At 42.1% G+C, this 26,011-nt stretch overlaps 1 protein-coding gene across 6 annotated transcripts in view; it reads right to left on the bottom strand.

Annotated features, from left to right (window-relative positions):
- Positions 1–26,011, bottom strand: part of atp8b1 (ATPase phospholipid transporting 8B1) — a 183,098-nt gene that overhangs the window by 59,053 nt on the left and 98,034 nt on the right. For all 6 annotated transcript variants that reach the window (XM_078552053.1, XM_078552016.1, XM_078552046.1 and 3 more), the window contains exons 2-9: positions 22,820–23,014; positions 14,245–14,336; positions 13,948–14,061; positions 13,018–13,116; positions 3,962–4,023; positions 2,764–2,836; positions 2,605–2,675; positions 1,093–1,175 (exon numbers count right to left, since the gene is read on the bottom strand). In XM_078552053.1, the coding sequence (XP_078408179.1) occupies positions 1,093–1,175; positions 2,605–2,675; positions 2,764–2,836; positions 3,962–4,023; positions 13,018–13,116; positions 13,948–14,061; positions 14,245–14,336; positions 22,820–23,000 (775 nt within the window). In that variant the 5' untranslated portion in view covers positions 23,001–23,014. The remainder of the gene's footprint in view (positions 1–1,092; positions 1,176–2,604; positions 2,676–2,763; positions 2,837–3,961; positions 4,024–13,017; positions 13,117–13,947; positions 14,062–14,244; positions 14,337–22,819; positions 23,015–26,011) is intronic.

Below are 26,011 nucleotides of genomic sequence, written 5' to 3'. Positions count from 1 at the left end.
TGTTACTTTCCATTTACCACCCAAAGCCTGAATGCTGTCCAAGTCTTGCCACACATTGGCACAGGCTGCTCCAGTATATGAGGAGCTGTGAACGGCACTGAATACTGTGCAATCATCAGCAAACATTCCGACTCCTGACCTTATAATGGAGGGAGCATCATTGATGAAGCAGCTGAAGAAGGTGGGGCCTGAGGAACTCCCACAGCACTGTCCTGGGACCAAGCTGAATGGCTTCCAACCACCTCAACCATCTTTGTGCTGGGTATGACTCCAACCAATTGAGACTTTTCCCTCTGATTCCCCTTGATTCCAATTTTGTCAAGAATCCTTGATGTCACACTCGGTCAAATGCTGCCTTGATGTCAAGGGCAGTTGGTCTCACCTCCCCATGAGTTCAGCTCCTTTGCCCATGTTTGAACCAAGGCTGTAAACCAAGGCTGTAATGAGGTCAGGAGCTGAGTAGTCCTGGCAGAACCCAAACTGAGCATCATCTGAAAAGGATGTGAAGCTATAGTACTTCCCACTGAACATGCCAAAAAAAAAAAATTACAGCTGGTACATTCAGGTGTAAGTGAATTTTCAAAGGTGTGAAAACTGTCAAGCAACCTCCCAGACAGTAAAAATGCTCTTTTTAAAAGTAGAAGTCTCATTGCTAAAGAAATTATGGCTGGAAATTTAATAAACTACTTCATCTTTGCCTTTTACTTTTCCCTTAACCACACCTTTCTTTCTCTTACTTCATTTCATTTTCTGTACATGAATTAAATATTCTAAATGATGCTTCCTGGTTTAAATTCTGCGTGTCTCATTGAGAATTTTTCAATTTTGTTTGGCGAAACTTACAGTTGTTTGTCCTGTTCACAAATGCCATATATCCAGTGGAGAGTGCTATGTTGAATTAGTTCTTTAGCAACTACAAGTTGCCACTCAAAAGCCTGTGGGCAGTTGTAAGCATAATGAATGGGGCGCACCATTCTTTTCCGCTGACTGCAAAACCTGGGTCATTGATTGAAAATGGATTTGCTGACAGGAACACTAAATTTTGAACTGTGCGTTCAACCATTGTGACTACATTCATGTGAACACACTCACCATCAAAAGATTCTAGATTGCTTTCTTTCTTAAGCAGTCTGTCTGTAACTTCCAATGACATTTTAAACTTCAGGTTAGTTTCACTGAAAGCATAATGAAATAAGATCCATTAACTTAACAGAACAGAGTCGTTGTAAATAATTAAATCGTGTGTTAATTTTCTATTTTGCTAGAATAGAAAAGCAATATTAAATTGGCAATCCGTCACAGTAAGGATGTCCTTCTCAGGTAAATGTAAAATGTTTATCTGTGGCCTGACTAATATTTATTTTTTAAAAAGCACAAACTGATTAACAGCTGCATTTGTATAAAAGCAGATGCTTTCTTGGATCATTCTGCAAGTATCCAACATACATGGAGTGACAACCCCAAGAGCTAGCTTAAGAAAATTCAACAAGATTCCAGGTAGCTTTCAGGAGCAGTAGAGTCCCTCGTCTCATGGGTAGGAACCATACCTACAGTCTGGATCACTGAAAGCATGCACAAGCTAAAGAGACTCAAAAAAAAAGCTTCAAAATGTATACATAGCCTCTACTGATTGCAACCAAATTCAATTTAGCCAATCTAATTGCTAAGGTGAAGGTTACTACTTGTAAGAACATATTTAAGATTGCAACAAAATTTGATTTGTCCTCTCACTAGAGACAGGTCATCTGTTTCTGTAATCCAGATGCAAAAGTCAAAAATAATGGTTGAAACTACGGAAATTTTTAATTTACTCAGTCTGCTGCTTTCTGCCAGATAATATATTGGCCAGCATGGGACTCACATGTACAGACATTTGGATCCCCTGCAAGAAATGTCAGCTTTCCACCTGTGCACAAAATGCTCCAATTCTTTCCATGCGCACTAGTACACAAATTCAAGGCATCTGCATTAACGTTGAGGGGACATCTGGGGTTACTTGGAGAAAGGTGTTACAGGAAGTGATCATTTCTATCAGCAAACATTGTCAGGACTCGGGGAAACACAGACTGTAAATTTGTATGAAACAAAGGCCCTGCCTACATGTGCAAAAGGAATGGTAAAGACTATATGGCACTATTGAGAAGGGAGACAGGGAAATCTTCGGGATTCTTGACTAATAGCCCTTGCTCAACCAACTTCATTCATCTCACTGCTGTTTCTGGATCTTGTTTTTTTAAAATGTCTCTGTTATTGTGGCCATTTCAGAGAGAACTATATTAAGAAAGGTTTTTAAAAAATAAACCTGCAATTACAGTAGAACCTCAATCCAATGAAACCAGTTATGGCGTTATGGCTGAAAAGCATTTATTATCAAAAAAAATGGCGATTGGCAAAAAAAAGTGAAATGAGCAGCCCAAGTCAGCATCAAAAAGTAAAAATTAGACAATTATGGTACCTATGAAGCAATATATTCAATATGCCACTCATTGATTGCATCATGAACTAACTACAATGTGGTGTGTACAGGAGAAGAAGATGCCTAGACTTTACCAAGAGGATTGTCCACCACTGAATTAAAGGCTGGTTGCAAATCTAAGTTCTTACCCATCAAGTTCAGCCGTTTCCACATAACAAAGACTGTTGGGCTCTGAACTGGACAGCAGTAGTATATCAGCCTAAATAATTAGAAAAATATATATATATATATAATCCAACATGACAGAAGAATTGCTAACATTATTTTGTCCAAAAGATGAAACTTACTGGAATAAAATCATCTCTCTGCAAGCGTACAATATCTCCAACTTCTATGTTTCTCCATTTTTCTGGTTTAAACCTATTAAATGTAGAAATATCTCTCATTTACTGTTTTGGTAACCCAGTAACAGATATAATTGACTGCGAAAACAGTGAACTAAAATAAGTTCCAACTCTAAATTTGTTTTACAGAAAGTACCCATAGGTTGGCTTGTTCCAGGTGCCAACTTTTAAGAGAAGATCTACAACTCTGCATTGCTGTAAACTGAAAAGTTGATTGCTCTTTTTTGTATTCATTTTGCAGCAGGAAAGTCTCTACATTTTTGCTATAGTGATGTTCTTTTTTGGCAGTTGCTGTTCTATTCCAGGAGCCAGTTGGTGAAGGGTAGAACTGGAGCCAATCTTTGCATAATTATATGTATTTACAGGAGCTACACATTACAGGCATACACCCCTAACCCCATATATCTGGGACTCCAGTGAATGCCAAGTCAATGCCCATCACCTGCGTACAATTAAAGACAGTTAATAGACAATTAATTGTTGCTATACAATTTTAAAGAATTTTCTCAGGCGCAGACATATGAGCACTCTAAGGTGAATGTAATCCAGGCACACATTCTATCCTAGAAGTGCATTCCTCAATTATTTTTTGCAGTATTTCTTGGGTTATAAAATGCATGCATTGTCTGGAGTTTCTTCAGGATGGAATTTTGATTGGACATTAAACGAAATTCCTGTCTACACGTTTAAATGTAAAGTTTTCTGCAAGGCTGTGAAATATCCCTGCATGATCAAAGCCAAATTGAAGGCCAAGAAAGATCAGGTTTATTTCTTTCAAAAAACTATTGGAAATAAAGTAACAAATATAAACTTTATTTTAACAGCAGCTTTCAGTTTCCTGCCAGAGGCAAAAGGCAACACAAGTGGAAGGCTTACAGCTCCCACTCCGACAGCAGAGGGCAGCAAATTAATTTAATCATTTTCAGATTTGGTAAAAATTCAAAGCAGAATATCTGGACCATAGGGTGAAGCTTGCCTTATCGTCTGTAATGAGCGCAAAGAAAATTTCTTCCCGTGGTGTACTCCAACAGTCTAATTTCTTGGAATGTTTCAAACTCACACCGATATTTAAGAAAGGGCAAGAACAGGATACAGCTTACATTTAGAACACAACGAATAGGTTTTAAAAAATCCAAGATACCTGCCATCCTGCAGAACTTCACATTTCCGATTATTGACAATTCTGTCCATCTTGTGTCTTGCCTATGATACACAAGGCGAATAAACAAAATTATTCAGTGTAGTGTGTAGCACCTTTTTCAATCACAAATTTCTTATGTCCTTTGTACTCTAGGAAGTGTACACTTCTGTACTATTTATACATGGTGCTATGAATTCTTGTTATGTTAATGGTTAATTCAACATGTATGCTTAGGACATATGGCCTCTGTGACTTCGGTCACATCAAAGTCACACTGCAATATGAAGGACTTTTGGCCTGTGTGACTCGAGTCAAATCAAAGTTGCACTATAGCAGGAAATGATGGTTTTGTGACGAGCAAAAGGCAGGGAAGGACAGATATCCAAACTTTGTTACCAGCTGTGATCAAAGGGTATGCTTTAAAATATATGAATCAATGGACTTTGGAGCTATAACTAAATGGGTGTAAAGGTTAAGTCTGGCAAATGGTTATCCAGGAAAAAGTTAACGATGGACTGTTTAGGTTTTGAGGATACCCTATGCACAGGTCCATAACTATTGACAAATGGAATAGTAAGATCAAAAATACAACAGCAATATTAGAATGCAGCATGAACCCTGGCTGAAGGAGATAAATACAGACAGCAGAAACAGGATCAGTGTGCAGATTTGAAGACATAGGGAGAGAAAGAGGAATAAGTCACAAGCCGTCTGTTGCCACTAGAGTCAGTGAAAACCAGAACAATCTGAACTAGATATCAACTGCCTTCTTTTAAGTATAACTTTTGTTGCTTAATGAATGACCCTGATGTCTCTGCATTGTGTTTCCTCATCCAAAATTTATTTTAAGAACATAAGAAATAGGAACAGGAGTAGACCATTTGGCCCCTCAAGCCTGCTCCGCCATTCAATAAGATCGTGGTTGATCTTCTTCCGTTTCGGTTTCCACATTCCCATCTAACCCCGATGACCTTTGATTCCCTTGCCTAACAAAAATCTATCCACCTCTGCCTTAGAAATATTCAATGACCCCGTCTCCACCACCTTCTGAGGCAGAGAGTTCCAAAGTCGCACAACCCTCAGAGAAAAAAATTCTCCTCATCTCTGTCCTAAAAGGGCAACCCCTAATTTTAAAACAGTGGCCCCAGTTCTGAATTCACCCAAGAGAGAAAACATCCTTTCAACATCCACCTTGTCAAGGCCGTTCAGGATCTTGAATACTTTAATCAAATCACCCTGCACTCTTCTAAACTCCAGTGGAAAGAAGCCCAGTCGGTCCAACCTTTTCTCATAAGACAACCCACTCATATGAACCGCCTCCAATGCATTTACATCCTTCCTTAAATAAGGAAAGATTTTCTGTTCACCTCTTCTGTTCAACCTCTTAAAGTACTCGGCAATAGAAATGCCTCACAGTAAGTTTGGCAACACAGTTGGCAAGGCACTGCCTGGCATCAAATTGATCAGGGGTTTGATTACTGGTTCATCTTAAATTAGAAAGGCAGACAAAGGGCACTACAACTAGCCCAGAAAGCCTTGGCTAATGAACATATTACTATTTCCTGACTCCTAAATGCATTGTAGGTATCAGATGAAAATTGAAATCAGACTTTACTGTGATATCGCCCGTTATCAAATAACTTGCCAATATTCACTGTGCTGGCATGTACAAAATGTGAAGAACCAGGCCACAGCTTGAGGCAAACCTCCTGGGAAGGAGGATGGAAAATTGAGGGGAGGGGAAAGAATAATTGATCCAAACTCTAATTCCATGAAATACATATAATTCATCATTATAATCTGGATTTACTTTATTGGTGAATGCGTAAATGGCATAGGATTTTGGGTGTTTCCTTATGCCGAATTTAATTTGGACAAATCGTTCTGGAATCAACCACAAAAGGAAGCCATTCAGCCCATTGTGTCTGTGTCAGCTCTCTGCAAGTACAACTTACCCAGCTTCTTTCCCCTGCCTTTTCCCCATAGCCCTGCAAATATTTCTCTTCCAAGTAAATTATCCAATTTTCTTTTGAAAGCCACAGTTGAATTTGCCTCCGCCACAGACTCAGGCAGTTCATTCCAGATCCTCATCACCCGCTCTGTAAGGACGTTTTCCTCATGTTGCCGAAGTTTCTTTTGCTAATTACCTTCAATCAGTGCCCAGTGTTTCTTGATCCTTCCACCAATGGGAACAGTTTCTCTCTATCCTCTTTATTCAGACCCCTCATGATTTTGGACATCACTAGCAAATCTCCTCTTAATCTTCTCTTCTCTGTTATTCACAATAAGTGGTTGTAGTGGAAGAATTAATCCAGGCTGGTCTTTTGGTTCAAGATGGTTGATTTTCAAGACAGCTTCTCAGTGCTACTAACTTCCTAATAGCTTCTCCACAAAGTGTTCCAGCTGTATCTTTTTATTCTGTTTAGATGGGATAATCAATGCCCATCACCTGTTTAACTAGCAATTATGTTTAACAAGGTGATTGCCATGCAGTGTGATTACTTATACATTCGCTGTGGCTCAGTTCATAGCACCCTCGCCTTTGAATCAGAGGGTTGTGGGTTCATGTCCCACTCCTGGAAACCAAGAACTGTGATTGTACTCGAAAAGAGTTGCAATCTGTGACTGTTGGTAACTCGAAAGAGTTTCTCCATGGTGAACAGCTCCAACTTCTCTAATCTATCCAAAGAACTGATGCTCCTCATCCCTGGAACCCAATCTCATGAATCTTTTCTGCACACTGTTTAATACCTTCATATTCTTCCTAAAGCGGGGTGCCCAAAACTGTACACTACTCCAGTTGGCACCTAACCAGTGTTTTATATAGGCTTAACTTCTTTGCTTTTGTACTCTATGCCTCTATTTATAAAGCCCAAGATGCTGTATGTTTTATTAGCCACTTCCTCAACCTGCCCTGGCACCTTCAGTGATTTGTGCACATACAGCCTCAGTTCCTCTGCTCCTGTGCCCCTTTTAGTATTGTACTCTTTGTCACCTCTCCTCATTCTTCCTGCCAAAATTAATCACTTCACACTTCTCAGCACTAAGTTTCATTCGCCACTAGTCTGCCCATTCCACCGGCCTTTTGAAGCTTATCACCATCCTTCTCACAGTTCATATTACTCCCAAGTTTGTTTCATGTGCAAATTTTTGAATGGTGTCCTGCACACCCAATGGTGATGAAATATATTAAAGTCCATTTAGGATAATATTGTACAATTGTGTTCATTTTACCCCGAAATCTACAAATAACTGGCTTTAATCATAGGACTATTTCATTTGGAGCAATCTCTCCAAGGGATCTTTGACCATGATCCCACCCCTCTTCCTCATTTCCAACTCAAACTCAATCCAACTGTGTACAAAATGCAAGATGTTTTGATCGAGGCCAAACTTAGCCTCAAGCCTGAATTTGCCAAAATCTGGTTGAAGGTATTCCTCAGTTTCAGCACATGATCCTCAAACTGTCCTGTTCTTTTACCACCTCCAACATTTTTCTTTACAGCTAAAGAAACAGTTCAAATAAAATTTTTTAAAAAACAATTTTTCAGAATGCTTAATGATTTTTCTCCTGAATTAGTTGCAGGAATATCCAGGAGATCAATTTTTAATTCCTGGAGATTTCAGAGCATCCTGGAGGGTTAGCAGCCCTACCGAAACACACATTCATTCCAACAGCAAGACCTACTTTCATCTCCACTACATTTCTCATCTCCTTCTCCATCTCGACCTTATCTTCACTCACAATGAAACTCATAATCAATGACCTCATTATGCAGGTTATATTTTCTCCCCACCCCGACATCTTCTTTGCTGACTTTCGAAGTTCCATCCTCAAACTCCAGTTCATCCAGAACTCTATGGCTTGTACTCTACCAAAAGTTCTATTCACTTCTTTGCTTGCCAGCTCCATAGACTTCCACTTTTCCCTTCCTCACCAGGGGCAACAAACTCAAATCCTCATCCACTTCTTTAAATCTCTCAATAGTCTCACTTTTATTTGAAGGTGGGAATCACTAATTCTACTTAAACATCCTTTGGGATTGGCCAGAGTCCAAGGAACTCTGGATATCCACAAGACAAACCGCAAGCTAATTCCTTTAAAACCCTGGGTTCTAAGTTGCCAAAGCCATGAGACTTACCCATTACCCACCTTAAGCTTCAAAAAACCCACAATATTCCAGATTTGGAAATTGAAAACTTTTTTTTTTAACAGTCAACATTCACTTTCAAATTGTTCTCACAACTTTACCATTTGCTCTTCCTCTCATCTCTACTTAAATCATAGATCACAGACCCCAAATCTCATGTTCTTGTAAATTACAATGTATTAGCAACACCAGAACACATTTAATGGAGTTATTTAGATGGAAACATCAGGTTCCAAATGTGCCGATGATACCCAACTCTAACTCAGCACCACCTTTCTCCAAAGCTTCATTGGCTGTGATTGACCACAGTGTTTGTCAGCCATTTTGGTGGGGACCAAAGAGAATGGCTTGGGTCTTCCCAATATTTATTATGTATTGGGAAGAATGAAGCTATTGTCTTTGGTTCCTGTTACAAACACAGTTTCCTATCCACCAACTAGCCCTCTTTCTGGCAAATGCCCAAGACTGAACCAACCCATTCAAAACTTTGGTGTCATATTTGATCCTGAGGTGAGCTTCCGACCAGATCATGTACCTCCATCTCCATAGCATCAGCTGACTCCTAGCCTGCCCGAGCTCATGTACTGCTGAAATCCTCATTCATGCCCGTGTTACATTTAGACTTGACTATTCCATTGGTCTCCTGTCCAGCCTCTGATACGCCATCCTACAAAATTTAAGATTAAACTCAACTGCCTGCACCTTAACCCACGCCAAATTCCATTCACCCATCACCCTCCTCTTCTGGACCTACACTGGCTTGCAGTCTGGCAATGCCACAGTTTTAAAATTCTCATCCACATTTTCAAATCCCTCCATGGTCTCATGCCTCCCTAGTTCTGTAACATCACGTTATATGACGAGAGGTATAAATAAGATAGAAGCAATCCAAAGACTTCTTGTCTTTAAAGGCAATTCTGCACGAAATACACCAGTGTCACATCCTGGATTGAGGATTTGGAATGGGAATCACGACAGCAAAGGAGTGGGAAAAAAAAATCCGACTGACCGTGTTCTATAAAATATCGAGTGGACTGGTGGGAATTGACAGAAACAAATACCTTGCCTCCTTCCGGCGATGAAAAAACACAAGACAGCCATCCACACAAACTACAAAGATCATTTGGTTCCAAGACAGCGTATCAACAATCTTTCTTCCCAAGGACAATTCCACAATGGAACAAGCTGACAAAAGAAACAGTCACAGTCCCATCACTTGAAATCTTCAAGACCCATCATTAGATTATTTCCATGTATAAATTTTCATTACTGGATGATGATCTCGGCAGGTCATGCCTGGTTTAGCTAGTGCCACCCATATAAATGTTGGCGGAATATGGATGTGTGTGTGTGATGCCGACACAAATAAAGCAGAAGCAGGAGGAGGAGGAGGATCAGCATTTCCAGGCAAGCTTTACCATGATCATGTTAGTCAATGGAGAAGGTAGCATAGTGGTATTGCCACTGGACTAGTAAACAAGAGACCCAGGATAATGCTCTGGGGACTCTGATTTGAATCCCACACAGCAGAAGGCTGAATTTGAATTCAATAAAAATCTAGAATTAAAAGTCCAATGATGACCATGAAATCTTTGTAGACTGTTGTAAAAACCCATCTGGTTCACGAGTGCCCTTTAGGGAAGGAAATCTGCCATCCTTACCTGACCTGGCCTACATGCCACTCCAGACCCACAGCAATGTGATTGATATTTAAATGCCTTCTGAAAAGGCCTAGCAAGCCACTCAGTTGTATCAAGCCGCTGCAAAGTCTAAAAGGAATGAAACCGGACGGACCACCTGGCATTGACCTAGGCACCAGAAATGACAATGGCAAATTCAGCCCTGATGACCCTGCAAAGTCCTCTGGGGAATTGTGCCAAAATTGGGAGAGCTGTCTCACAAACTGGTCAAGCAACAGCCTGATATAGTCATCCTCACAGAATCATACCTTACAGATAATGTCCCAGACACCACCATCACCATCCCTGGGTGTGTCCTGTCCCACCAGCAGGACAGGCCCAGCAGAGGTGGTGACAGAGTGAAGAGGGAGTTGCCCTGGGAGTCCTCAACATTAATTCCAAACCCAATGAAGCCTCATGGCATCAGGTCAAACATGGGCAAGGAAACTCCTGCTGATTACCATGTACCTCCCCTCTCTCAACTAAGGAACCAGTGCTCCTCCATGTTGAACACCACTTGGAGGAAGCATTGAGGGTGGCAAGGGTGCAGAATGTACTCTGGGCAGGAGCCTTCAATGCCCATCATGAAGAATGGGTCAGTAATTCCACTAAAGACCGAGCTGACCAAGTCCTAAAGGACATAGCTGCCGTACTGAGTCTGCAGCAGGTGGTGAGGAAACAAAACTTACTTGACCTCATCCTCACCAACCTGCCTGCCGCAGATGCATCTGTCCATGTATCGGTAGGAACGATCACCACACAGTACTTGTGGAGACAAAGCCCTGTCGGTGCAGGCTCGATGGGCCGAAGGGCCTCTTCTGCACTCTGAGATTCTGTAATTTCACACTGACGATACCCTCCATCGCACTTTGGGGGGTGGGGCACTATCACCATACTAAATGGGATAGATTTTGAACAGATCTAGCAACTCAAAACCGGGCATCCATGAGGCATTGTGCACCATCAACAGCAGCAGAAATGTACTCAAACATAATCTGTAACCTCATGGCCCAGCATATGCCCTGTTCTATCATTACCACCAAGTCAGGCAATCAACCCTGGTTCAATGAAGAGTGCAGGAGGGCATGCCAGGAGCAGCACCAGACACACGTAAAAATGTTGTCAACCTGGTGAAGTGACAACACAGCAGTACTTGCGTGCCAAACAGCACAAACAGTAAGTGATAGGCAGGGCTAAGCAATCCCACAACCAACAGCAATGTGGTTGACTCTTAAAATGCCCTCTGAACAAGGGCAATTAGGGATAGGCAATAAATGCTGGCCAAGCCAGAGATGCCCACATCTCATAATCGAATTTTAAAAATACTCACTGGAGGAGGTGGCTCCACAAATATCCCCATCCTCAATGATGGGGGAGCCCAGCACATCAGTGCAAAATATAAGGCTGAAGCATTTGCTATAACCTTCAGCCAGAAGTGCCAAGTGGATGATCCATCTCGGCCTCCTCCTGGGGTCCCTAGCATCACAGATGCCAACCTTCAGCCACTCTGGATGATCATTAAGTGATGGGAGGTATCATCAACAGTGCTATCAAGCTGCATTTGCTCAGCAATAACATTACAGCCTTGGCTCAAACATGGACAAAAGAGCTGAACTCCAGACATGAGACGAACAGTCCCTTGACGTCAAGGCAGCATTTGACCAAGTGTGGCATCAAGGAGACCTATCAAAACTGGAGTCAATGGGAATCAGAGGAAAACTCTCCACTGGTTGGAGTCATTCCTAGCACAAAGGAAGATTTTTGTGGTTGTTATAGGTCAATTACCTCAGTCCCAGGACATCACTGCAGAGGTTCATCAGGATAGTGTCCTAGGCCCAATCATCTTCAGCTGCTTCATAAATGACCTCCCTTCCATCATATGGTCAGAAGTGGAGATGTTAGCTCTTGATCACACAATGTTCAGCACCATTCGCAACTCCTCAGATACTGAAGCAGTCCATGTCCAAATGCAGCAAGACCTGGACAATATATAGGCTTGGGCTGACAAGTGGCAAGTAACATCCGTGCCACAGAAGTGTTAGGCAATGACCATCTCCAACAAGAGAGAATCCAACCATCGCCCCTTGATGTTCAATGACATTACCATCGCTGAATACCCACTATCAACATCCTGGGGGCTACCATTGACCAGAAACTGAACTGGACTAGCCATACAAATACTGTGGCTACAAGAGCAGCTCAGAGGCTAGGAACCCTGAAGTGAGTAACTCACCTCCTGACTCCCCAAAGCCTGAAAACAATGCACAAGTCACAAAGTGTGATGGAATACTCCCCACTTGCTTAGATGAGTGCAGCTCCCACAACACTCAAGAAGCTTGACACCATCCAGGACAAAGCAGCCCACTTGATTGGCACCACATCCACAAACATTCACACCCTCCATCACCTGCGCACAGTAGCAGCTGTGTGTACCACCTACAAGATACACTGCAGGAATTCACCAAGGTTCCTTCGACAGCACCTTCCAAACCCATGACCATGACCATCTAGAATGACATGGGCAGCAGGTATATGGGAACACCACCACCTGGAAGTTCCCCTCCAAGTCACTCACCATCCTGACTTGGAAATATATCGCCGTTCCTTCACTGTCACTGAGTCAAAATGCTAGAACTCCCTTCCTAACAGCACTGCGGGTGTACCTACTCCACGTGGACCACAACAGTTCAAGGAGGCAGCTCACCACCACCATCTCAAGGGCAACTAGGGATGGGCAATAAGTGCTGGCCCAGCCAGTGATGCCAATATCCCACGAATGAATGAAAATAAGTCCCATGCAGTTACTCTGGAATTAGGAACTGTTGATCAATAACAGAATTTGATGCAAAATGCAGTAGTTGTGTTCAGAGCCAGTTAATTTTTATCACTTGGAATTGTTAAAAAATTGATGCAAATTCACTTCTGCTTTGCTGCAGTTGTTAAAATTACCACACGCATACATTATAGATGATGCATGGTTGAAACCCATGACTATTTAATTGATGCCAAGGCACTGCTGCTGTATGGTCACCTATAACAAACTTTGACAGGCAGATGGCGCCAATTCTCTATTAACCTTTCATCGAAAATCTTTCACTCCTCCCAATTTGAATAGCCTCTCCAACTTGCAGAACATGCAGAGATGGTTTTGCTGTTCAGGCAGTAAGCAGGAGGTTCAACGTTATTAGAATGCGTGGTTAGACAAAGAAACAAAATAAATGCTTACAATATCGTCAATAAGGTCCTTCATTGCTGTTATTCCCAGCACCACCACCAAAGGCACCAATGTGGTGTACCAAGCCAAGGTTGAGATCTGAGGAATGGCCTAAAGAGAAAACGAGAAAAAAAATTTCTTATGGAAGCTTAAACCTCATTATCAGATGATAAAATCATTAAGATTCAAGGCGTTCTTTGATCTTTTTATTATTGTTATATCACACAGGTGGATACACACATGATTCAACTGGCTGCTAAATTTTCCACTTGTGCATCACTGCACCAATATGCCTTTAAACAAACCAAGTCAAATTTCCCTTCCCCCAGCTCAAAACACTCAACCTCAAGGAAGCAATCAAATGAGCTATGTGCAATTTTCAGCAAGTCCAAAGAAAAGTAAAACTGCAAACACTGGGAACCTGAAATATCAAAAAACAAAATTCCCGAAAATAAATAGCACCTCAATTCAGTGCCTATGAATTAAAAGATATTGTTCAAATGAATGCCCCTCAGCAGAACTTACCCAAAACATTCATTTAGCTTTCGCTTTCAGACACTTGCGGACATGCTTGCTAATATATTATATTTTTATTTCAGAATAATTAAATTTATTGACCGCAACAATTTCTGGAGCGGTTGAGAATATTTCACCATCAGGTAAGAAAAGTCCACTATATTGGAAATGCCTTTTTGCCTTACATTTACAAGAAATATTTGCTTTCCACCAAGCAAAAGGAAATGTGGAATGAAAAAAGTTTAAGCACTGTCAGTCTTGGCCAGTGAACAGAAAATGAATCTTTAAATGAAGCAGTGATTTTTGTATAGTGATAAATGCAATAAATTTAGTTTATATTTTAAAAAGATAGCACTGAGAGGAGGAGAGGTCATGTAGAAAATTTAGGTTTACAACATTGAGTATATATTTTTTTAAACCACCTACTTGCAGAATGAGAAGGATCAAAAAGTAAGCGTTGGCTGCCCTTTTAAATTGCTCCATCAGGTTACGTGGTAGAAAGGTTAAAACATTGTATTTGTACGTCCGGATAGCATTCCCCTGAAAATAAAATTGAACCATTGTTATAAATCGGAAAATGCTTCAATGCAATGAGGCCTTAAATTCCGTGCCCAGACATTGCTATCATTGTGCATTCTGTCTGCTAAGATTTTGAGATTTAAGGTATTGCAAAAGTTGTTAGGCAGAAGATTAACAAAAGCTACCCATGAAGAGTCTACTTACAGAGTATTTGCGTGTTTTAAAGCAACTATACTTTGTGACAGTGAACTGATTGTTAAAGTTTCTGTCATTTGCTTTGACCTTCCACGTGTATTCTGAAATATAAAGCACAGTGAAGAGAGTTCAAAAATGTTCAAAGTTAAGTGTGAAAACAAAGACATTGAATTAAGACTGCTGTTAACCTTTCTTTAAAAAAATAAACCCTTAGGTTATTGTAGCTTAGTTTTCTTCTTGGGAGAAAATTTTTACTTTTGCAGAGGCAAGATCTTTCTAGGATAGTAACTCTCCAAAATGGTGTTGTCTCCCAACTTTAGCCTCTTGTGCACACTGAGGCAATCTGTGGTTTCAAAAGCCTTTGTTTTTTGAGACAGGCCCTAACTGAAATAGAAGCTCAAGGTCCCCAGGTTTCTGGAAGAGGGTGGTAATTGGATTTCTTGGCTGTGACATCAGACTTCTGGCCAAGGTTGCTATGGAAACCGAAGCTAATTGGGAAGAATAAAAAGGAAAGAGGTCAGGTTTCAGCCTGTGGCTGAAAGAGAGACAGGTACTCTTTGTGTTCAGCGTTTCTCCCAGGGCTCAGAATAGGGTGGAAGCTCTGAAAAGTTGAGTGGGCAGTCCAGGCACAGTGAGGCATTGGTTTTCACCAGGGCTGACCATATCATGTACCGGGGTGGTATGGGGTGGTCAGAAAAGGTCTCTCCGAGAAGCTACGCCTTCAGGATTGTCGTAAACTGAGTAAAGGAGGTTCGGCAGAAGTGCACGCTTTTGGTGATCATCTTTTCGGTGGAACCTGGATGGAGTAGAGCTATTGCGAGAGGCTACCTGATGATGAAATCCTGCGTGACAAAGAGTAGTGGATCTCTCCTGCAGGAAAATAGGGTTGTGAAAGAATTTAGAACCACACGTGGTGTCACTTACATGCTAAGAATGCAAGCTGAGAAATCCGAAAGATTCACCTTTGTCGTTATTAGCTGTTTAAAATGTATAATTTATGGTTTCTGTTGAATATGAGTTGCCATTAGATCACAATGGAGAGAGATGACCTCAGCTCTGGAGATCAAGGTGTAGAATTGGTTCAGGTAGAGATGAGAAATAGTAAAGGTAAGAAGTCACTTGTGAGAATGCTTTATTGCCCCCTAACAGTAACCGCACTGCAGGATGGGGCATACATGAAGAAATAATAGGGTCTTACAAGAAAGTTACAGCGATAATCATGGGTGATTTTCATCTACATATAGATTGGACTAATCAGATTGGCAAAGGTAGCCTGGATGATGAGTTCATAGTATTTTTGGGACATTTTCTTGGAGCAGCATGTTCGAGCGCCATCCAAAGAGCAGGCTATACTAGATCTGGCAATGTGTAATGAGACAGGATTAATTAATGACCTTTCAGTTAAGGCACCCCCTAGCTAGCAGTGATCATATCATCATTGGACTTCACATTCAGTTTGAGGGAGAGAACAGTGGATCTTCGACAAGTGTTTTAAACTTTAAAAAGGGCAATTATGAGGGCATGAAGTGAGCAAGGAAATTAAGTTAGGGGATTGGTCAGTAAAGATGCAGTGGTAGACATTTAAGGAGATATTTCAGAATACTCAGTGAAGATACATTCCAGTGAGAAAGAAAGACTCTGAGGGGAGGACGCATATTTACAGCTAACTAAGGAAGTTAAAGATAATATCAAGTTGAAAGAAAAGGCGTATAATTCCACAAAGAGGAATGACAGGTCAGAAGATCGGACAGAATATAAACAGCAGCAAAGAATGACTGAAAGATTAATAAGGAGAGGGAAATTAGAGCACAAAAGTAACCTAGCTAGGAATATAAAAACAAATATTAAAAGTTTCTACAGGTATTTTAAAAGAAAGCAGTAAAGTGAATGTTGGTCCTTTAGTGAGAGAGAATGGGAAATTAATAACGGAAAATAAGGAAATGGTGGATGAACTGAACAGATATTTTGCATCTGTCTTCATTGTACAGGGTACGAATAACATCCCAGAAGTAATTGTAAATCAGGTGGTGAAAGTGAGAGACGATCTTAAGGCAATCACAATTACCAGCGAAAAGGTACCAAGAAAATTATTAGAACGAAAAGCTGACAAGTCCCCAGGCCCTGGTGGACTTCATCCTGCTGTTAAAAGAATTGGCTGCTGTGATAGTAGATGCTTTGGTTTTAATTTGCCAAAATTCCCTAGATTCTGTGAAGACTCAAGACTCAAGACTCAGACGTCTACAGCACAGAAGGAGGCCATTCGGCCCATCGTCTCCATGCTGGTCAACAAAGATCTGACTACACTAATCCCATTTCGAGCACTTGGCCCATAGCCCTGGAGCTTTGGCAATGCAAGTGAATATCTAAATACTTGAATACTCAAGCACCCTTTCAGGCAGTGAGTTCCAGACTCCCACCACCCTCTGGCTGAAAACTTTTCTCCTCAACTCCCCTCTTAACTTTCGACCTCTTACCTTAAATCTATGCTCCCTGGTTATTGAACCCTCTACTAATGGAAAAAGTGCCTTCCTATCCATCTTATCTATGCCCCTCATAATCTTATACATCTCTCTCAGGTCCCCTCTCAACCTTTGCTGCTCCAAGGAAAACAACACCAGCCTATCCAATCTTTCCTCATAGCTCAGACCCTCCAGCCCAGGCAGCATCCTGGTAAATCTCCTCTGCATCCTCTCCAGTGCAATCACATCCTTCCTATAATGCGGCTACTAGAATTGCATGTAGTACTCCAGTTGTGGCCTAACCAATGTTTTATACAGTTCCAGCATAACCTTGCTGTTTTTGTTTTCTATGCCTTGGCTAATAAAGGCAAGTATCCCATATGCCTTCTTAACCACCTTATCTACCTGCCCTGCTACCTTCAGGGATCTATGATCCCATCAGGGATTTTTGGTCCCATCAGATTGTAAAATAGTGAATGCGACTCCACTGTTCAAGAAAGGAGGGAGACAGAAGCAGGAAACTACAGACCACTGAGCTTAACATCAGTCAGAGGGAAAATGCTGGAATCTACAAACATACAAATCTATTATTGAGGAGGTTATAGCAGGGCACTTAGGAAATGTCAATACAATCAGGTAGGGAGGCAGTAACATGGTTTTGTGAAAGGGAAACCATGTTAGACTAACTTATTGGAGTTCTTTCACAGGATCTTAATGGCACAGGAGGCCATTCGGCCCATTATGTCTGCACCGGCTCTCAAAATGAGCATTATGACCTAGTGCCACTGCCCTGCCTTTTCCCTGTACCCCTGCACATTGTTTCTGTTCAAATAATCATCTAATGCCTTCTTGAATGCCTGGATCGAACCTGCCTCCACCACACTTCCAGGCAGTGCATTCCAGACCCGAGCCACTCGTGTGAAAATGTTTTTTCTCACGTCACATTTGCTTCTTTTGCAAATCACTTTAAATCTGTGCCCTCTCATTCTTGATCCTTTTATGAGTGGGAACAGCCTCTCCCCATCTACTCTGTCCAGCCCCCTCATGATTTTGAGCATCTCTTTCAAATCTCCTCTTATCCTTCTTCTCTCAAAGGAGACCAGTCCCAACCTCTCCAATCTATTTTCGTAACTGAAGTTTCTCATCCCTGGAACTTGAAGAAAATACAAGCAACGTGGATAAAGAGGAACCTGTGGATAGGCTGTACTTAGTGCCACATCAAAGGTTACTATGCAAAATAAGAGCTCCTGGTGCAGGGGGTAACATATTAGCATTATTGATTAGCTAATGGGCATAAATGGGTCTTTTTCAGGTTTTGAGTCTGCAAAGGGGTATGGATAGGATAAAGGATTGGGCAAAATAATTGGCAGATGGAGTATAATGTGGCAACATGTGAACTTGTCCACTTTGGCAGGAAGAATAGAAAAGCAACATATTATTTAAATGGAGAGAGATTGCAGGACTCAGAGGTACAGAGGGATTTGGGTGTCCTGGTACACGAATCACGAAACTTTAGGATGCAGGTGCAGCAAGTGATTCAGAAAGCAAATGGGGTGTTGTTGTTTATTGCAAGGGGAATGGAACATACAAGTAGGGAAGTTTTGCTACCATTGTAGAGGGCATTGCTGAGACCACATCTCGAGTACTGTGTGCAGTTTTGGTGTCCTTATTTAAGAAAGAATATAATTGCATTAGAAGCAGTTCAGAGAAGGTTCACTTAACTGATATCTGGGATGGGAAAGGTTATCTTATGAGGAAAGGTTGAACAGGCTGGGTCTGTATCCATTGGAGTTTAGAAGAATGAGAGGTGATTTTATTGAAATATATAAAGATCCTGAGGGGACTTAATATGGTGGATGCCGAAAGGATGTTCCACCTGTGGGAAAGACTAGGACCAGGGAATACAGTTTAAAAACAAGGGGTCTCCCATTTAAGGCTGAGGTGAGAAGAAATTTTCTCTGAGGATCATGAGTCTTTGGATCTCTCTTCCCCAAAGAGCGGTGGAGGCAGGGTCATTCAATATTTTTAAGGCAGAGGTAGATTCAGGGTTGGTAGAATAAGAAGTTATGGCCACAATCAGATCAGCCATGATCTTACTGAATGGTGGAGCAGGCTTGAGGGGCTGAATGGCCTACTCCTGCTCTTAACTTGTGAGCTCGTAAGAAGATGAGCTTCAAGAGGATGTGTGACATTTAGAAAGGACAGGAAGCTAGGAAAAGGTGGAGTTGTTGCTCTGTTAATTAATGATGGTATTAGTGCATTAGAGAGGGATGACCTAGGTTCAGTAAATTAGGATGTTGAAGCAGTTTGGGTTGAGATGAGAAAGGATAAAGGCAAAAAGACACTTGTGAGAATGGTGTCCAGGCCCCCCAATTGTAACTACACAGTAGGACAGAGTATAAAGGAAGAGATAATGGGAGCTGGAGCTGGTCAGAAAGGTACAGCTATAATAATGGGAGATTTTAATCCACAGAAAGACTGGAAAAATCAGAAGGATAAAGGTAGTTTAGATGAGGAGTTCATAGAATGTTTTTGGGGTAGGTTCTTGGAACAGCACCTTCTGGAGCCAACCAGAGAGCAGGCTATACTTGACCTGTGCAACTAGATGGGATTAATTGATAACCTCAGTGAAGGCACCCCTAGGCAGATAACATCCCAGAAATAGCTGCAAATCAGGAAATGGAAGGAAGGGAGGAACCCGGGAAAATTACAATCACAAGGGAAGTGGTATTGACCAAATTGTTGGAGCTGCGGGCTGACAAAACTCCAGGTCTGGATGGACTTCACCTGAAGGTCTTGAAAGAAGTGGCTAGTGAGATAGTTGATGCATTTGTTTTAGTTTTCCAAAGTTCCCGAGATTTGAGCAAGGTTCCATTAGATTTGAAATAGCAAATATCACTCCTTATTCCAAAAATAGCAGGACACAGAAAGTAGGAAACTACAGGTCAGTAAGCTTAACATTTGACATAGGGAAAATGGTGTTATAACAGGGTACTTAAAAGTTGAAGGCAATTAAGCAGAATCAACATGGCTTTGTAAAAGGGAAATCATGTTTAATCAAGTTACTGGAGTTCTTTGAAGGAGTCGCATGTACTGTATTTAGAATTCCAGAAGGCATTTGGTAAGGTGCCACATCATAGGTTATTGCGGAAAATAAAATAAAAGTAGGTGTTAACATATTGGCATGGATAGAAGATTGGCTGGCTAACAGGAAACACAGAGGGTAGCCATAAATGGGTCTTTTTCTGGTTGGCAGGATGTGACAAGTGATGTGCCACAGGGATCAGTGCTGGACCTCAACTTTTTACAATTTATATAAATGATTTGGATGAAGGGACCGAAGTTTTGGTTGCTAAATTTGCTGATGACACTAAGATAAGTAGGAAAGTAAGTTGCGAAGAGGATGTAAGGAGGCTACAAAGTGGCATTGATAGGTTAAGAGAGTGGGCAAAGATCTGGCAAATGGAGTATATTAGAGGCAAATGTGAAATTGTCCATTTTGGCAAGAAGAATAAAAGAGAAACGTTATCTAAATGGTGAGAGATTGCAGAGCTCAGATTCAGAAGGACCTGGGTGTCCTCGTGCATGAATCACAAAAGGCTAGTATGCAGGTACAGCAAGTAATTAGAAAAGCTAACAGAATGTTATCGTTTACTGTGAGGGGAATTGAATATAAAAGTAGCTTCAGTTGTACAGGACACTGTTGAGACCACATCTGAAGTACTGTGTAACAGTACTGGCCTTCTTATTTAAGGCAAGGTGTAAATGATTAGAAGCAGTTTAGGAGAAGGTTTACTATACTAATACCAGGAATGGGCGGGTTGTCTCTTGAGGAAAGGTTGGATAGGTTAGGCTTGTATCCACTGAAGTTTAGAAGAGTAAGGTGACTTGATCAAAACCTTTAAAGATCCTGAGGGGTCTTGACTGAATGGTTGTGGAGAAAATGTGGGAGAATCTACAACTAAGGTCATGGCTTTGAAAATAAGGGGTCGCGCATTTGAGAGAGAGGAGGAGAATTTTTTTCTCTGAGGGTCATGAGTCTTTGGAACACTCTTCCTCAAAAGGCAGTGGAAGCAGGTGTTATGGCACAGTCAATGGTAAATGCTGAGTTGCTCAAATCCCAAAGGGAAACTTGAAACAACTGCCACAACTTTTTGCAATTTGTATATATTTCGAGATGCAGGCTTTGAATTCAGTAGTAAAAAGACCAAGTCTTATAGGTTTCTTACAAAACTAAATTAAACCTTTATTAATAGAAGAAATGATTTTAAGTACCTACGTAGATCTACAAATTACCACTATGATAACTTCTAAATCCCCTAGTTAATCTAACCCCCGTTACACTTTCGTTATGGCAACAGTTAAGATGCCTAGATTTCAAAAGACCCAAGCAAAGTAACACAGAATATCCTGAAACATTCAAATTCAAAGTAAGTTTTCTTAATTTCAGTTCTTTGTACACAGCAGCTTGAGGCTTAGATGCTGGAGACTTTTCACACTTTAGATCTTAGAATACTTACCCTTACAGACAGCCTTCTCTCCTTTATACATATTTTCCCCTTTGAATGCAAATTCCCATTGTTTCACTGTCTTTGGACTTTACCTCTCTAATAATAAAAATCTCTCATAGTACCAATTTTATCAGTAATCTTTGGGAAAAATAAACACAGTTTCTTAACTTCTCCTGGCTATGTAAAACATTTCACCCCTCCTTTGAATTCAAGCTAGTCTGATTTATTTAAAAATGCAAATGTTCCCTTTACACCTATGTTTACCTACTTAACATTTCAAACATAGCTTATCTTCCGTTACATCAGAGCCTTCATACCAGCTGCCTTTAATTCAATTAAGTCACATACACACACCATTATTACTCTACTTTACAATAAATTCCAATAACATTACGAAAATTATTATATCTTCCTGACATAGGGTCTTTGAATATTTTAAGGCAGAGCTTTATGGAGGGAATGGCAGAGCTTAGCCTGAAGTTCGTTCCAAATACTGTGTAGTTCCAAGCTTATGGGGGCGGGCGGGGGGAGTGAGTGGCCGGGAAGGACACTCTGGACATTTTAAAAGTAATAGGCTTCAAGCTGCTTTTATCCCATTTTCTACAGTTGAACTTTAATTTTAGGTATTAAAGTTATGTTCGAAAAACATGAAGCATGAACTAGATATTCCCAGTTTTCAGATCTTCAGTGTTTACAGTATCTCCCCTTATCAGTTTATTTGCGATGCAGACTGCTTTAAGCTTTTGTCTGCCTGTGGAAATTGATTGAAAGTTCTCTTGAAAGTTTGGTACAGTACATTATAGAATCTTTGATGTCAACTTAAGATGTTACTTACTGAAAATGTTATCGTAGTTGGATGGGCAAGATGCCCCTTCCAGAAAACCATGCTGGCTGCCATTTACTGGATTACTTTGAATAAATTTGCCCTTTATTTCTTCCTGATGATCAATTCTAATACATTGCAAGACTAATGGGGTTGTAATTACCACCATTTGCAGTTCTAATTTCTTTTTTGGAAAATCAATACCACATTTGCTCATTTCCAATTTGGTGGGGGAATGTCCTGTGTTCAGCAGTTTCTTCATAATGATCCTCAGCAATTTTATGGGCTTCATCCCTTTTGTCACCATGCAACCCCAAGCTACATGCTTGTTGTCCCGAGATCCAGCGTTTGTTAGCCCTTTCAGCCAGAGGGATCTTTACACTACGTACTTCTAGCCAGCCTCGTTTGTTGGAAGGCTCATCACCCCACCAATGAGACTACAATTTACTTCCTGGTAACTTCTGTAGATATTCCATTTTTTGCTTTCTAGCCTCGCCTTCTCGCATCGTTACAAGGTTAACTGTGCTTTTCAGCCACCCGTAACATTAACATGTCCAAGCGCCTAAACAGCCTCAAGTTGCCATTTGCTTTCAACTGCTTCCAGCTTTCATACTTATGCAGCTTCATAGTCTTAAAACATGGATTTTATCTTTCAAACCTTTATTCACTTGATCCATCTTGTACAGATACAAATAATCTTATTCCTGGTTAGTCTCCCTTCCTTATTTTTCCTTTGTACAAAACATGTCAATTTAATTCATAGTCTAAAATAACTGATAATTGAGCTTTACCACTTTTTGGTTGCCTTCCCGCCTCCATCTGTTGGTTGATGCGGTTTTGCTCTGCATCTTCCAATCTTTCAGTAGAACTATCCAATTCGTTATCAGTCTCGTCATCACTATATGGCACCACATCGTCAAATCCTCTGCCATCATCACCATCACCAAGGCTGGAGACTCTGTCAGTACTCATCACCTTAGCGGTCCCTGAAAGAGAGAGAAAGGGGCTGAAGTCAAAATCAGAGGAACCGAGCAACAATTTCTAACAGGAGGTGACAAAAGAAATTTTTTTTAAAAATCACAAAATCATTGAGATACCGTTGACCTCCTGTAAAGAATCAGCTGTTTTCCATTTTTAAAGTTAGTATATTTCCTTTGCCCTCTCCTCTGACTTCACGGACCTCCTGTCCTCCTTGAACATCACCCTCCCCATAAACAGTCTGACCCATATTCATAGCAAGGTCACAAAAGGAGGCAACGAGAGTGGCAGGTGCTATCTCAGAACCATAGAACTGTGGAAAAGTTATGGTGCAGAAAGAGGCCTTTCAGTCCATATTGTCTTCGCCAGCCGAAAAAAACATGGGGGAAAAGGAAAAATTAGCAATTCATTTTTAATCCCATTTTCCAGCACCTGGTCTGTAGCCTTGCAGGTTACAGCACTTCAGGTGAAGATCCAGGTACCTTTTAAATGAATTGAGGGTTTCTGCCTCAATTTAGGCAGTGAATTCCAGATGCTGACTACTCTCTGGGTGAAAAGATTTTTCCTCGTGTACCATCAGATCCTTCTTCCAATTATAAAGGAAAGATCATTTTTTCCTAATAATACTGTGGGATACTTTAAATCAGATGTGTGTGTGTGCGTTGAGGGTGTGTGTGTGTATATATAGAGGGTGTGTGTGTGTGTGTGTGTGTGTGTGTGTGTGTATATAGAGGGTGTGTGTGTGTGTATATATATATATATATATTATATATAGATATATAGAGGGTGTGTGTGTATATAGAGGGTGTGTGTGTGTGTGTAGAGGGTGTGTGTGTGTGTATAGAGGGGGTGTGTGTGTGTGTGTATAGAGGGGGTGTGTGTATGTGTGTAGAGGGGGTGTGTGTGTGTAGAGGGTGTGTGTGTGTGTGTGTGTATATAGAGGGTGTGTGTGTGTGTGTGTAGAGGGGGTGTGTGTGTGTGTAGAGGGTGTGTGTGTGTAGAGGGGGTGTGTGTGAGTGTGTAGAGAGGGGGTGTATGTGTGTGTGTGTGTAGAGAGGGTGTGTGTGTGTGTGTGTAGAGAGGGGGTGTGTGTGTGTAGAGAGGGGGTGTGTGTGTGTAGAGAGGGGGTGTGTGTGTGTAGAGAGGGTGTGTGTGTGTGTGTGTGTGTAGACAGGGTGTGTGTGTGTGTGTAGAGAGGGTGTGTGTGTGTGTTTAGAGAGGGGTTGTGTATGTGTGTGTATAGAGGGTGTGTGTGTATATAGAGGGTGTGTGTGTATATAGAGGGTGTGTGTGTAGAGAGAGGGTGTGTGTGTGTGTGTAGAGAGGGGGTGTGTGTGTGTAGAGAGAGGGGGTGTGTGTGTGTGTGTGTGTGTGTATAGAGAGGGGGTGTGTGTATATAGAGGGTGTGTGTGTGTAGAGAGGAGGGTGTGTGTGTAGAGAGAGGGTGAGTGTGTGTGTAGAGAGGGGGTGTGTGTGTGTAGAGAGAGGGGGGGTGTGTGTGTGTGTATAGAGAGGGGGTGTGTGTGTAGAGAGAGGGTGTGTGTGTGTGTGTGTGTAGAGAGGGTGTGTATTTGTGTGTAGAGAAGGTGTGTGTGTGTGTGTGTGTGTGTATATAGAGAGGGGGTGTGTGTGTAGAGAGGGTGTGTGTGTGTGTGTGTGTGTGTGTGTAGAGAGGGGGTGTGTGTGTGTAGAGAGGGGGTGTGTGTGTGTAGAGAGGGGGTGTGTGTGTAGAGAGGGGGTGTGTGTGTGTGTAGAGAGGGGGTGTGTGTGTGTGTAGAGAGGGGGTGGTGTGTGTGTAGAGAGGGTGTGTGTGTGTGTGTGTGTGTAGAGCGGGTGTGTGTGTGTAGAGGGGGTGTCTGTGTGTGTAGAGGGGGTGTCTGTGTGTGTAGAGGGGGTGTGTGTGTGTAGAGGGGGTGTGTGTGTGTTTAGAGGGTGTGTGTGTGTGTGTATAGAGGGGGGTGTGTGTGTGTGTAGAGGGGGTGTGTGTGTGTGTGTAGAGGGTGTGTGTGTGTGTGTGTAGAGGGGGTGTGTGTGTGTAGAGGGGGTATGTGTGTGTGTAGAGGGGGGGTGTGTGTGTAGAGGGGGTGTGTGTGTGTGTAGAGGGGGTGTGTGTGTGTGTAGAGGGGATGTGTGTGTGTAGAGGGGGTGTGTGTGTGTGTAGAGGGGTGTGTGTGTGTGTGTGTGTGTGTGTGTAGAGGGGGTGTGTGTGTGTGTAGAGGGGGTGTGTGTGTGTGTGTGTATATAGAGGGGGTGTGTCTGTGTGTAGAGGGGGTGTGTGTGTGTAGAGGGGGTGTGTGTGTGTGTAGAGGGGGTGTGTGTGTGTGTATAGAGGGTGTGTGTGTGTGTGTATAGAGGGGGTGTGTGTGTAGAGGGGGTGTGTGTGTGTGTAGAGGGTGTGTGTGTGTGTAGAGGGGGTGTGTGTGTGTAGAGGGTGTGTGTGTGTGTGTAGAGGGGGTGTGTGTGTGTGTAGAGGGGGTGTGTGTGTGTGTATAGAGGGTGTGTGTGTGTGTGTATAGAGGGGGTGTGTGTGTAGAGGGGGTGTGTGTGTGTGTAGAGGGGGTGAGTGTGTGTAGAGGGGGTGTGTGTGTGTAGAGGGGGGGAGTGTGTGTGTAGGGGGGGGTGTGTGTGTAGGGGGGGTGTGTGTGTGTGTGTGTGGTGTGTGTGTAGGGGGGGTGTGTGTGTAGGGGGGGTGTGTGTGTGTAGAGGGGGTGTGTGTGTGTTTAGAGGGTGTGTGTGTGTGTGTAGAGCGGGTGTGTGTGTGTGTAGAGGGGGGGTGTGTGTGTGTGTAGAGGGGGGGTGTGTGTGTGTGTAGAGGGGGGGTGTGTGTGTGTGTAGAGGGTGTGTGTGTGTGTGTAGAGGGGGGGTGTGTGTGTTGTAGAGGGGGTGTGTGTGTGTAGAGGGGGTGTGTGTGTGTGTAGAGGGGGTGTGTGTGTGTGTAGAGGGGGTGTGTGTGTGTGTAGAGGGGGTGTGTGTGTGTGTAGAGGGTGTGTGTGTGTGTGTGTAGA

This window comes from Cetorhinus maximus, chromosome 1 (assembly GCF_964194155.1).
Source record: "Cetorhinus maximus chromosome 1, sCetMax3.hap1.1, whole genome shotgun sequence".
Classification (NCBI taxonomy): Eukaryota; Metazoa; Chordata; class Chondrichthyes; order Lamniformes; family Cetorhinidae; genus Cetorhinus; species Cetorhinus maximus.
This window is presented reverse-complemented; position numbering and strand designations above follow the sequence as displayed.